The sequence below is a fragment of the Loxodonta africana genome, chromosome 2 (assembly GCF_030014295.1).
Source record: "Loxodonta africana isolate mLoxAfr1 chromosome 2, mLoxAfr1.hap2, whole genome shotgun sequence".
Taxonomy (NCBI): domain Eukaryota; kingdom Metazoa; phylum Chordata; class Mammalia; order Proboscidea; family Elephantidae; genus Loxodonta; species Loxodonta africana.
The window spans coordinates 151154540-151168326 of NC_087343.1; the positions used below are offsets into that span (position 1 = coordinate 151154540).

Genomic DNA, 13787 nt, shown 5'->3' on the forward strand with positions numbered 1-13787 from the left:
TGCCGAGAGAGAGTGAGAAACCCAAAACTTTATTAAATACCAAAAATCAGTGAAAACCATGCCATTATCTGAAGTTCCACAAACTGACTTCCAAGAGTTAACAGTTGGCCCCAAACGTGCAATCACTTGGAAATGTGTATATGTTTAGTTAAATGAGAAACAAGGATAAACAACAGCCACATTAATTTTTAATTTAGGCCTATTCGTCACCCTACTAAATTAAAACGCTAAATTTTATTGTTATCCATTCAGTGTCTTGTTTCATATACCATCAGGTACATATATATATAAAAACATCCATAGGATAAATAAATTAGCTGCATTTCACTGATACCTATTAATTTCTTCTCTTGAATGAACTTCACGTTGGAGAGGACTTCAGTAGATAACTCAATAGCTTGGTTGAATCCATTTTCACCACCATAGGAGATATCAACTAATTTTAAAACTTTTGATTGCAACCTCTGACACAATTAAAAAAAAAAGTCTCATCAGTACATTCAAAACATTTTTGCCAAGACCCACTACTTTTTAATGGCATGCAAGGCCCAGTACCACAATAGCTGAAGAGGGAGAATATGAGGAAGAAGCCCAGTTTACTTAAGAGTAGCTCTTTCAGTGATCTATACTGCACGAAACACAAGAAAAAAACAAGTTTCTTGTTAAGGAAAGGCTCCTGCCTTACAAGATAACAAAGCACCAAAACAGTTTCTTTGGTGTGCCTCCTATCATAATGCTACCTCTTCCAGATGAACACCCTGGGAATGTTTTATGGCTAAACGTAAACCTATGTGATAAACCACAAGATCTTTCTGGTATTAAACGCTTTAGGCTTAATCAGTTTTGTCATATTGCTGAAAGTCTCACTGCTTCACTTACCTCAATAAATAAATGAGGAAAAAATAGGAATGCTAGCTTCTAGTTTCCATGAAATAACTACCATTTTTAAGTCAATTATAGCAACCCAATGAACCAGAGGACTCCCACAAGGCCCAGAATGATTCCACCTAAAAATGGGTGATTTCAAAAAAGAGACATCCAGAAAAGTACAGGGAATGTTTCCTAGTAAAAGCCTGGAAGTACACAATCATTTAACTAAGAGCTAGGTTTTTAATACAGAGAGCATATCACTATAAAAGTCAAAGACAGGTCTCAGTCCGCATACGGAGGACTTGCCCACTCTCATGTAGACTCAAATAATGGGGCACCTATTTCTCACTTACCTGATCAAACATATCAGATTGACTTAGTTCAGTTTTAAAGTCAGCTGATCCAGCTAAAACGAGACCAGCCACATTCACTTTGTCCCCAGAAATAAACAGCTGCACAGCAGTCTCAGCTACTTTCCGAACATAATTATGTCGTTTTTCCATTCTTAAACGGGCAAAACGCAAGGCAGACTGACCTCCTCTACCTTTGACATAAAAAAGTGGTGAGAAAAAGGCAATTATTAAGAAGTACAAAACATGTTGCCAATTAAAAAATAAGTTAATCAATCATGCTATTACCCAAGAAAAGCACAAAGACAAAAATCACTATTCCCTTAAGTAAATGGTTAGCATAAATTGTTACTCGTTCTCAGAAAGCCATCACTAATTCCGATGTTAAGTGAAAAGCCACAAGCATCACTGAATCATGAGTCATCCTGTGATGCGTCTCTCCACATCATCTGGGTTTACTTTATCCCCTATATATTTACTTTCTTACTGCTAAACACAGAGCAAGTGGGTTCATGTTCTCCTATATTACCGTGTTTCTTTGGAAGATCCACAGTGAATTTGTGCAGGACTTCTCTTGTGTTTCCTTGGAGTGTGCCAAAAAGTGCACCACTACCATCTATTACAATGAAGCCAAACTTGCTATCATCCGAAAGTAGCGCTGTAAGAGCCTGAAAAACGAATATATGTACCATACAATAAGCTCCAAAGCTTTTTGCTGACATCAAGACAAAACCCCAAAGGATATATACAAACCTTTTCATCCCACTCATCATGGTATAAGTACTATGACAAAACCATCTTATGAAATAATTTATAGATTTCTACTATAAATATGTAAATCCTACGAACTAGAACCTGTTGTAGAAATAACCAATGGAACATATATGAAGCCCTTCAACACACCTGACCAAAAGAATCCCACTGCTGTCGAGTAAATTTTGAGTCATGGTGGCAGCCCTATAGTACAGAGTAGAACTGCCCCACAGGGCTTCCAAGGAGCAGATGGTGGATTTAAACTGCCGCCCTTTTGGATAGCAGCCAAATGCTTAACCATTGCACCACCAGGGCTTCACATACCTGATCAGGGCAAGTAAATACAAAACCAGTAGAGAGTTGCAGGCTCAACTTTTTCCTAGCCCTTGATTTGATTTAGACTGATGACAGTCTGTGGAGCATAAAATTCAAATTAAGGATCTAACTTCCAAAAGTTGAATTTCTGTTACCATTAGTAACCCCAGCATGAATAGGCAGTATCTTCCATGACAAATTAGAATATCTTGTAAATCAACTCTAGAGTACATGAGTACAAAACCCAGAAAGTCTATAAAAAAGGTCTTCTAGTTCTGACGTGTGCTTGGGGCTTCTCATGAGGAAGGAGGCTGTGTTCTTTGAGCAGGCTGGGCCTATGATGTGGCTTCTATCAGCACAGCCACGCTGGAACCCAGTGCACTGGACATCGTTCCTGTGGTCATCACCTTCACGGGAGAGCACAACCTTCTAGATGCCCTGGTGATGGATGCGACCAGCAGATTTCACCTGTTCATCTGGGAGATGATAAGGCAACAGGATGTGGAGTATATGGCCCACTGTACTCTCTGCTATGACAAGTGCTGACCCCACCTAGACTGTGACCTTGGCGTGCAGGGGTGCCTGGTGGTGGATGTGGATGTGGCATTTGTGGTGGACGGCTCCAATGACGCTGATGCTGACATGTACTGTGTGGCCTTAAGCCTCACCTGGAGGTGACCACGCAGCTGGGCACATCCCGCCACCGGATGCCCTCCTGTGAATGAGAGCTTCCATCTGACCTCCTGTGACCACCGGATTCAGATGCAGCAGCATGTCCTCAAGGCTGCGGGCCGTCCCCTGCAGGGAGCCCCTACCCTGGGCCATGCTCTGGAATGGACACTGGAGAAGGTGCTCCTGGCAGCCCCACTACCGCAGACAGCATGCATCTTCTTCGCCAATGTGGTCAGCAGTTGGGACTGGGAAAAGCTAAGGACTTTGTCTCTGGAAGCCAAGTGCAAGGGTGTTGCTCTCTTTGTGCTGGCCTTAGGCCTGGGCATGGTGCCCCTTCAGGCTGGCTGAGCTCCACTCCGTGGCCAGTGCCCCCTACAAGCAGTACCTGCTGCACCTAGTGGGGGTCTTGGACCAGGAGGTGGCCTATGCCTGGGGATTCACATGGGCCTTTTTCAACGTCCTAAATAGTAAAACAAATCAGTACCTACCCCCAGAGCTCAGTGATGAATGTGGGGGCCCGAACCATGGGGACACTCTGCTGCAATCAGTCATGCCTCTCAAGAGGTAGGCTCAAGGCAGAGTTCAACTTGTCCCACAGCTCCACCCACCGGCAGGAAACTGTCTCACTGAAGAAAAGTCCCAGGCAATGCCAGCCTTTGACCTGAACTAAACCATTGGGGTTGAGATGCTCATTGGTTTGACAATTCTGATGTAGTCTTTTTTTTTCCAGTTACAGAAGTAATATATAACCATTATTTAAAAATTCAAAGAACACGTAAGTGTATAAAAGCGAAAAATGAAAAATTTACATTCTATAACATCAATCCATTCTCTAATCCCAGGGCTCTGAGATATCCACTGGGTAAAGTCTCATACCCTCCAAAGCATTTCATTCTGTATGTCATGTATATAACATATATAAGTATATAAATATGTGCAAACACAAACATATAAACACATGCACACATACAATGTATTGTCTTTTTTTGAAACTGATAATGCTAAACATATTATTTTGGTATTTGTTCAAAAATCTTTACAGACCTAATAGCTGATGGAATAATAAAGCGTACTGAACCGGGGATTGGGGGGAGGCCTTCTAGTTTTGAAACGTTCCATTTAACTCGTGTACTGAGCATCATTAATACCTGTATAAAAAATTCAACCTCAATTTTAATGGCATTACAGCTAATGATTGAGTCTTCATGGTGAAAACGCTCCTTCTGAAATAGCATTATATCCCATGTTTTTGCCTCCTAAAAGAGCAAATATTAAAACAGTCTGGGACCCACATAGAAGTTTTCATGAAGTCTGAATATGTAGGCTTGGCAGATCACTAACTGCTAGGTGGCAGCCCCTTTAGAGCTAAGAAATTATTACCCATCCCATTTTAACTAAGGAAGAAAATAGCTCCTTCAGGAATTGACTAGCAAGCAGATTAATCACTAAGCATCAATCTTTATCCTACCCAAACTATGCTTGATAATTAGCATTAAGTCATGAACACTGTACATGTGAAAAATACAGCCTTATCATAATGATCTCTTAGCTTGCTTAATTGAGGTTTTCGAAAAGTTTACTAATTAGGAAATAGATTTATCCCTCATTAAGAATATACAATCAACCAGATTAAGCAGGGCATAAACTGTGTTGTACAGTATGCTACGTTCATTTCTAGTTACTGGTGTATCTGTTAAAGCCAACGTAAACAAAGCTATCAAGATTATACGGTATTTTGGAAGTGGAGTTAAGGTTCAGAAAAACCAATAAAGCTAACTTAATAAGTGAGCTAAAGGCAGACAACGTGAGTGCCAGGTACTGTTCAAATCAACAAGATTCAAATCAAAAAGATCTACTTTGATCAAACCAGATACAACTAAGTGTGACAGGGCACAAAGAGCCTCCCCAATGAAGCCTCTACAGAAGGAGGCTGAGGTAACTAAGAGAAAAACAGTCTTAACTTTCTATGCAGTCAACCAAGGTCCAGCTGGAATTGGAATTCCTGTCAATTTAGCAAAAACGATCCATTGTAAACTGTGTCGACAAATGCCAGTTCTAATTCCACTGCAGAGTTTTTCCCTAGGTTGATGAAAGGCAAGAGGCTGAACTAGGAGCCAGCTGTGAATTCCTGATTGTTCCACTGTTGACTGATTTAGGTCACTCTAATGAGGTTTCTTCTCCACGATTAAAGTTCATCTTATGGCTGGCTTTGTCACTCAAAAGTTTAATTAAAATAAACTCTTAAAAAAAATAAATAAACTCTTACAGTCCTGTTATTAAAGATTTACTATGTGTGAGCCAAAAACGAAGGAAATGTAAGGCAAATATCACTGGTACACAGGGAGAGATGGAAATCAAGTAACCAATTATTTCTCTGTCTGTAATTAGTTCTCCAAAACCAATTTAGCACTCTCCCCAAACATGCTGAATGACTGGTGTCATGATAAATTCAAGACTGAAGAAGATACTAGAAACCTGGCTTTCCCAAAGGATTGGTTGGAGCAAATGTCCCAGCAAATGGCATTTTTATGACATCCTTTGACTGAACTTTTACAGGCCTCCTCTCCTATTTCACTTAGGGATTCAGATAGGGTATCAATCAACTTTTGCTAAGAGTAGTGGGTTTGTCTCTGAACCCTAACACAACACTGAGGCCTTTTCCAGTTTAATCACAGAATATCTGGAGTGGTAACATTTTAATTCTTCAGTAAACTGGCAAGAACAAATCAGGAGAGAGTAGACTTAAAAAACTCAAGAAATCCCCTTGTTTGTTAGCCAACAGAGCCAAGACTAGGGTAAGGCACAGGAGATGCTTGATGCTGCAAAATTTAAGAAGGTGCTTACTCTTGGGGTTGTCCAAGTGCCAAGACTGCACCTGCATGACCCTGAGAGTTGCCTCCCTAGTCCAGGCTCTGATAAAGTTCTACATACCCAAAATATGAAACACAAGGTTTCATATACGTGTCCCCCTTTCATTAAAACAGATGCCTTGCAAAACTAGTATTTTTTACATGCTTTTCTCAAGCACTTAACTACTAGTGACCTGGGATTAAAACTATGTAAAAAACTAATTAGGAAGTCCAGAAATAAACACTCTCATTTATCTTCAATTGATTTTTAACAAAAGTGCCAAGACAATTTAATGGGGGAAAGAATAGCCTTTTCAACAAATGGGGATGAGACTGGATATTCACATTCAAAAAAATGATGCTGGACCCACTCCTCACACCATACAAAAAAATTAACTCAAAATTCCTTGTATGTCTGAATATAAGACCTAAAACTATAAAACTCTTAGAATAGAACACAGTAGCATATCTTTGTCATTTCACATTAGGCAAAACCTTTTTAGATATGATAACAAAAGCATAGATAGGCAACATGAAAAAATAAACTGGACTTCCATCAAAATTTAAAACTTTTATGCTTCAAAGGACACTATAAAGAAAGTGCAAAGGTAACCCACAGAATAGGAGAAAGTATTTGCAAATCATGTATCTTTTAATAGAGTTGTATCTAGAATATGTAAATAACTCCTACAACTGAATAATAAAAGACAAATAACCCAGCTTAATAATGAGCAAAGAATTGGAATAGATATTTTCCCAAAGACAACAGACAAATGGCCAATAAGCACACAAGAAGATGTTCGACATCATTTGTCTTTAGGAAGATACAAATCAAAACCACAAGAAGATACACCACACACCAACTTAGAATGGCTATAATAAACAAAGACAGATAATAACAAGTATCGGTGAGGATATGGAGAAATGGGACTCTCATCATTGGTGGAAAAAAAAAGTGGTGCAGCCACTTTTGGGAACTGACTTGCAGTTCCTCAAAAGGGTAAACAGAGGGTTACATATAACCCAGTAATTCCATTCAATAAAGTACTGATACACGCTACAACATGGAGGAACCTCGAAAACATGAATGAATGAATGAAGCCAGTCACAAAAGGTCACACATTGTATGATTCCATTATATGAAATGCCCAAACAAAAAGCAGATTAGTGGTTGCCTATTTCTTGGGTAGCTGGGGAGACTTCAGAGTGATTGCTAATGAATTTCTTGTTGGCATGATGAAATTGTCCTGTGCTTGAACTTCTTACTTACCTCTGTATGGAATTTGTTGTCACACAAATACAATGATGTATTAATTGGTTTGAAAGGCTCGAAGTCAATGTTGACTTTCTTTTCCTTTCCTTCTTCTGTTACAATTGTTCCACAGTAAACAACCAGACCATTTGGAGGTACTGCAAAGAACATAAACAATATCTCTACTTAAACCCACAGCCAATTTCTCTCAGTTAATAGAAAATGTTTCCACAACCTATGGCCCCTGCCCATCTAGATCATAATTTAAAGCATAAGAATTTTTAAATCTCTCAGGAAGATTTCTCTTCCTAATTTTGAAACTTCCTCTGAGATGTTTCTGGTAGGATTTATCCCTTTTAAGTACAGTAAATATGACTTAACTTTAAACAAATACACTTAAAAAAAAAAAGGTAAACATCAAGGTGAAAGAGGTACTGATGACAGCTGGCTGAAGCAAGCACCAGTGAGTGACCAAAGCACGACAGCAGCATCAATGTGGAAAATACCAAGATGGACAAGGCAGAGGAGGAATATGTTCAAGCTCCAGATTACCTTTGTTATAAAGTTTGAGTCTTTGTTGTACAGATGTAATGGCTCCCAGGACTGAAAGGCGGTTTACTCGTGACTTAATGTTAGATGCAGTTCCAAACTCATCTGCTAACATTTTTGCCACTCGTGATATCTGGTCTTTGGGAGGAATGATCAACGATATCATGCTTGTGCCATTGCTGTGGAAGAAAGAATAACTCGTTAGAGAGTCACACACCACATAAGGAGAGAGTTTAATTTCATGCTTGTCATTAGGAAAGGAAGCAAGAGTGAGATGATCAGGAAGGCAGGGACTATACTAGTGTCATTCAACATATATCCAGAGCTAGGTACCTTGTTCAAAATATGGTAGTTGCTCAATTATTTGAATGAACAGTGAGCGGGATTAGCTATGTAAAGAAGTAAGGCACTTTGACAAGGGAGCGATCGATATCGATGAAAGGCTGGTATTTGACAGTGAGTCCTGACCATGGCAGAGGTTTGGAATCTAAGTTGTGTGCTCTTCAGTGGGAGATATCATAGCAGGATAATGAATAAATTAAATAACACATAAAAACACAACAACAACCAAAAAAAAGTTGTGGTCGAGTAGATTACGACTCAGAGCAACCCTATATGACAGAGTAGAACTGATCCCCCATAAGGTTTCCAAGGAGCGGTCAGTGGATTTGAACCGCCGACCTTTTGGTTAGCAGCCATAGCTTTTAACCACTGTGCCACCAGGGCTCCAAATAAAGCATAAGAATTCTTAAATCTGCTAGGCAGAATTCTCCCCCTCCCTAATTCAGCTTTCCAAAGCCTAGATGCAATACCACTATCATCAACATCATCCTGTTCCCCACCCCCCTTTGTTTTAAATTCCAGGCTCACCAAGAAAACTTTATAATCACTGATTCAGCCTCCTAAGTACCTTGATAATGAATGGGAAAGGAAAGCCTTGGAATGCACGTAAATATCCCAGTCACACAATCTCTCTCTCACAGACACACGCTCTTTCTACACGGAGAAAACATTTTACGTATCAATCACTTCTGGGTTTGATTAAAAAGAACAAGGCACTGAGAGTCTGATCAATTCTGGGTGCCCAAACCAATTCATGTTTCTAGAACTAAAAAAAAAACAGGGCCAAATTCTCAAAACAGGGGACACGACAACCAAGGTCCCTTTTGAGCGGCCATTAGCATCTTTCTCTGTAACCTCAATAAAGATGCCAGCAACATATCTTTTTACCTGCAAATTCCCTAGATATTTATCAGTACCATCAGTTAAGAAATACTTCATTTCAATATTCCTAGTTCTACTTGAAGCAAACAAAATGGCCTATCAAAACATACCAGTTAGTCCATTTACATGTTAAGAAACAAAAAAATAAGCCATCTTAAACTTACTCATTTTTCCTGATAATACAAGATGTCAAAATCACCCAGGAAGTTCACTCCAGGTGATTCCTTTTCAAAAAAAGGTGGCTATTAAGTTATATTCTTTAAATGAATTTACCCCCGACTCTTCTTTTGTGCTTCAAAGGACACCATTAAGAACATAAAGACAACATACAGGAGAAAATATTTGCAAATCATGTATCTGGTTAGGAATTACTAGAATATGTAAACAACTCCTACAACTCAGTAATAAAAGACCAATAATTTAATAATAGGCAAAGTATCGGAATAGACTTTTCTCCAAAGATAGACAAATGATCAATAAAAGATACTCAACATCACTGATCATCAGGAAAATACAAACCAGACCACAATGAGAAATACTTCACACCCACTAGGATGGCTATCATCATCAGAAAGATAACAAGTGCTGACAAGGAGGAGGGAGAAACTGCAATCTTATTCATCACTGGTAGGTATGTAAAACGATACAGCCACTTTGGAAAACAGTCTGGCCCAGCAATTCCACTTCTAGCTATACAGCCAAGAGAATGAAAATATGCTCACACAAAAATGTGTACACAAATACCAATACCAGATTATTCGTAACAGCTGATGTCAACCAACAAACTGATAAACAAAATGTGATGTATCCACACGATGGAATATTATTTGGCCGTAAAAAGAATGGAGTAGTATACGTGCTACAACATGGATGAACCTTGGTAGCATAGTATGTTAATTTTACCTCAATGAAGCTATTAAAAAAAAAACCCTATGGGAAAGACTTAGACAATCCATAATATGATATTCCTTTTAATATACATTTCTTGGTCTCAACCCAATAGCTTACTCTAGAAAATACACAGAAAAACCATGTCTTCCTGAGAAATGTGTTTACTAAGTTAGGAATGTCAATTTACTACGTTAAAAAAAAAACAACCTAGATTACCAATTTTATAAGGTGAACGAGTGGCAATGGGAAGTAGAATCAAATACACACACATACACACACACAAAATTAACAGCCCAAAATCTGCTCTGACCAGATCTGAAGGCTGGCTTTATTACAACAGCTATCAGTGTAAATTAAGTTAATTTGTATCTTGCAGAAAAAGGATAAGGTATGAATGAGCCAAAGCACCTTAAGAAATGTGATGTCACCTAACGAACTGTTTCTACCTGATACTTAATCAATCTGTAAGAAAGTTACTTCCTGAGGTTTTTATAGATGATGTCCTTGAGGGCTACAAGTTTAATAGCTATAATTATTAGTGTCATGGGAGAACAAGTGGGGGCAAAGAAAGAGCAATTGGGAAGACTGCCAGAAACTCTAAACTTTTCCCTAATTACAGAGCTTGTATAATGTCACAGTAGTCTAATACGCCAACTTTAGTAGAATTTCACATATCCATAGTCCAATGGAAGCTGGCAAGAAAAAGAGACTGGAAAGCTGGGTACAATGTCGAGTCAAATGGGCTTATGTGCCAAGTGATTAGTAAGAAAGAGACACAGTGAGAACAACAAACAAAAGTACAGAAAACCCCTATGCTACCTTTGTAACTACAAGTGTCTGAAGTCTGAAAATGTGAAATGAGGTACTTGGAAACATTTCTTCATAGGGTAAAATTAATTTAACAAATGTGCACCATTATGTTTGTTTTCTCCTCCGTTATTAGCACTGCAAAGAAACCATATCTCCATGAGACCTTGCCTTCTAGAAATTCCTCCTAGTGGTAAATTTCACAGGTCCTCCAGACCTGTTTTCTTCACAGGCATAGTTTAGAGTTTTCTTTACAAGCAGACAAGTTGGCTATCCAGTCCTTCTACCACCAGAAATAGGCATACTTAAAACTGTCAGCTGATTGACATCTCTAAAACCAGTACTGTTTCTGTTGGGGTGTCTACTCAAAACCTAGAAGGCTGGTTCATAACCTTTGTGATACTTTCCCCAGTAAACTACAAGTTGATCAAAAGTACAATGGAGAGTATGATGTGTGCTTTGCTGCCACCCCTTGGATAGGGAAGCAAGTAATCTTACCAAACTAAAGAATCAAGGAAATTTATCATATGCAGCTTTAGCTGTCATCACAAACAAGCACAATGATCATAAAACAAAGCTGCTTCCAAGATACACTTCATTATAAAACATCTGACCCAGTTATTTCTTCATCTATGTAAATGTTATCTATTACCATTCTTTAAATCAGCTAAAATTTCAAATACAGTACTGACAAACTAAAATGGTTCTGTAAGAATACTTGCTTACACACATATACTCTCAGTCAGATGTATCACTTTCAGGTTTTTAGTTTTCATTTTCATAGCCTAACTACACAAAAGGAACTTTTCTCAACCAGGACAAAGTGCCTAGAAATCAAAAGATTAGACATATGTATAATCCTGCCTGTGGCCAGGTTCCATTTTCTGAACTGGATGGAGAAAGAATTCCCAAATGAAACAAACTGATGTCTTCTATTACGGGAAAAAGCAAACAATAACAAAAAACCAAAAACAAAACATGCTCTTTACAGTTTGTGTTTTTTGAAGTCTATTTTTAAGTAATCAAATGCAACAAACTGCTCTTTCTCTAATAATTTATCTTGTTAGTCTTTTAAAGTGGAATTTCTGAAAAGCCTTTTTGATGATTCTGTCTTGAGTTATGTCAAACTACAGACCAAGGAGGCGAAAAGGAGTTTGCTCTGGGAGGGGCTGGAAGCATCAGACAAGTGATTTTCAGCTTCCAGTGGTCTAGACTGTTGATGCTCACCTAGCTGTCCCCATGTAGGGATTGTCAACTCATGCCTGTACAGAATATGAAAAAATACAAAGTGGGAGAAAACCAAGGACAGATAAGCTGAAATACTGACTTTACTAGCTTATGCTTACTTTCAAATGGGTAATTCTGATGGGGGAATATCTCCTCACCCTAGAGACTCTCAGAATCTCTAGAAACCAAGGGAGTTATTTCTCGAAAGGACTCAGTTTTTAAAAAGCCAACATGCTCTGATTTACCAAGTAGTCTCCTAGGAGATGGAACTAGCAAGCGGCAATCAGTAGGGAAAGGAATGAGAAGGGGCTCCCAGGATAGCAGGGGTGAAAACTCAGAGCTGACACAAGAACAGGCACCAAACTCCAGACTATGGAAAGTTTGAGGCTTAAGAGGATGCTGGGACAAATTAACTGAGTGAACGCAAAATGCCTGAAGGAAATCCTTAAAGTAAGATGATGATATGGAGGGCATTTACTTTCCACTGCAGATAGGTTAAGAAGACAAACATTCATTAAGCAACCCTACTGTATAGGGCCAAGCTGGGCAACCTTACACTCACACCCATATAACATTCCAGAGCGGACAAAGTGGTAAAGACACTTGAGAACGTAAAATCTTGTTCTAGGATCCCATTAAAAATGGTTCAGAAGTGTAGCTTGACAAAAAACCTATTTTTGTTTGGTAGATTTTTACCAAGTTGCTACGTGTGAAATACTATTTCAAAGTCAAGTCTTGGTTTCTCACTCCTTTTGAATTCTGAACTATGTACAAAAGATTACCTTTCTTAGTTTGCCTGTCCTTACTCTCTGTGGGGGAAAACTAAAGTTTCTGAATTCCCCTTTATTTTAAGACACCTGATGGGGAGGAGAGAAAACAGAATTATTAGATTGCTGCTTCTTTAGAAATTTAAAGGATACTTTGTAACTCTTGATGTTTTGTACGTTAGGTTTAATACAAGCAGGTTAAAGATTTTCCAGGAAAGTTTCCAAACAAGATAAACACTTGCCTGCCCGCCTCCCAATCCAATCAAAGTTGTTAGACCAGTTTGTGTAAACACTGAAATAAAAATAAGGAAGCTGAAAAATTTTCACATTCAAGTAGAAAGAACAGCCCTCAGGGGAGAATAAGAAATAAAGCTCTAAGGAGCTGCTTGCTACACAAACTACAAACTTTTAAAATTTTAATAGTTTTTATACACTCTTCTGCTTTGTCACTATATTCCTTTTCCAGAATCAAAAGGCTCTCATTCAAGAAGCTCCAATGAATCATGAGGTGCAGCTATGATTCACATGCAGGTGGTAAAAACTGGACAGAATAAGACATAACAAGGAACAAAGTGCCCTGCGAAGCTCCGCGGGCCTCTGCTCTCAGATCCCTTCTTGTTCTTACCAGCTTTAGGGGTCTTTTCCCTAACAAAAAAGCATTTCTCAGTGCTTCCACCCAGAGGACAAACTTCTGAGAGATAAAACAGCTGGGAGACAGGAGGAAGTATAGTTGTAAACAGACTAAATATGAACAGTAAATAAAACTAGATAAAAAAAACTTAGGAAGGAAGAGAATTTAAAAAGAAAGCTGACAGTTTCCCCTTCCCTCACTCTCAACAACAGGCAATAGATAAAAAAAAAAAAAAAAAGTTTCTCTTCCTTGGACAGAGAAACATTTATACAGTTACCTGAATTGTCAGGACTGAACAGGTCACTCAGGAATAAGAAATACTCAAAGTAAACCCTGGGCAGCACTGGATGATGCAGATAGTCATAAGAACGACAAGGAAACAAGAAAATCTAGGTACCCTTTGACAAGGAAAAAGCCTACAAAGATCTTACCAGTGTTTATCATTGACAATGCTCAAGAACATTTTAGAAAGGGAGATTAAAAAGCTTAAAAGAAAAAAATGTGGTTCCCACAAGCTTGTCCACTGATCAGTTTGCATGAGAACTCCAGAACCCTTGGTGAGGTTTCTAAAACACCAAAACAAAACAAACAAAAGATCCCCAGTTCTTACATTCTGATTCAAGCTCTTGA

General features: G+C 38.7%; 1 protein-coding gene across 3 annotated transcripts in view; it reads right to left on the reverse strand.

Moving 5' to 3' along the window:
* ETF1 (eukaryotic translation termination factor 1) overlaps positions 1-13787 on the reverse strand; it is a 28194-nt gene that overhangs the window by 4770 nt on the left and 9637 nt on the right. For all 3 annotated transcript variants that reach the window (XM_064276729.1, XM_003404524.4, XM_023549415.2), the window contains 5 exons: positions 7614-7789; positions 7080-7219; positions 1750-1888; positions 1224-1414; positions 335-464 (listed from right to left, as the gene is read on the reverse strand). In XM_064276729.1, the coding sequence (XP_064132799.1) occupies positions 335-464; positions 1224-1414; positions 1750-1888; positions 7080-7219; positions 7614-7776 (763 nt within the window). In that variant the 5' untranslated portion in view covers positions 7777-7789. The remainder of the gene's footprint in view (positions 1-334; positions 465-1223; positions 1415-1749; positions 1889-7079; positions 7220-7613; positions 7790-13787) is intronic.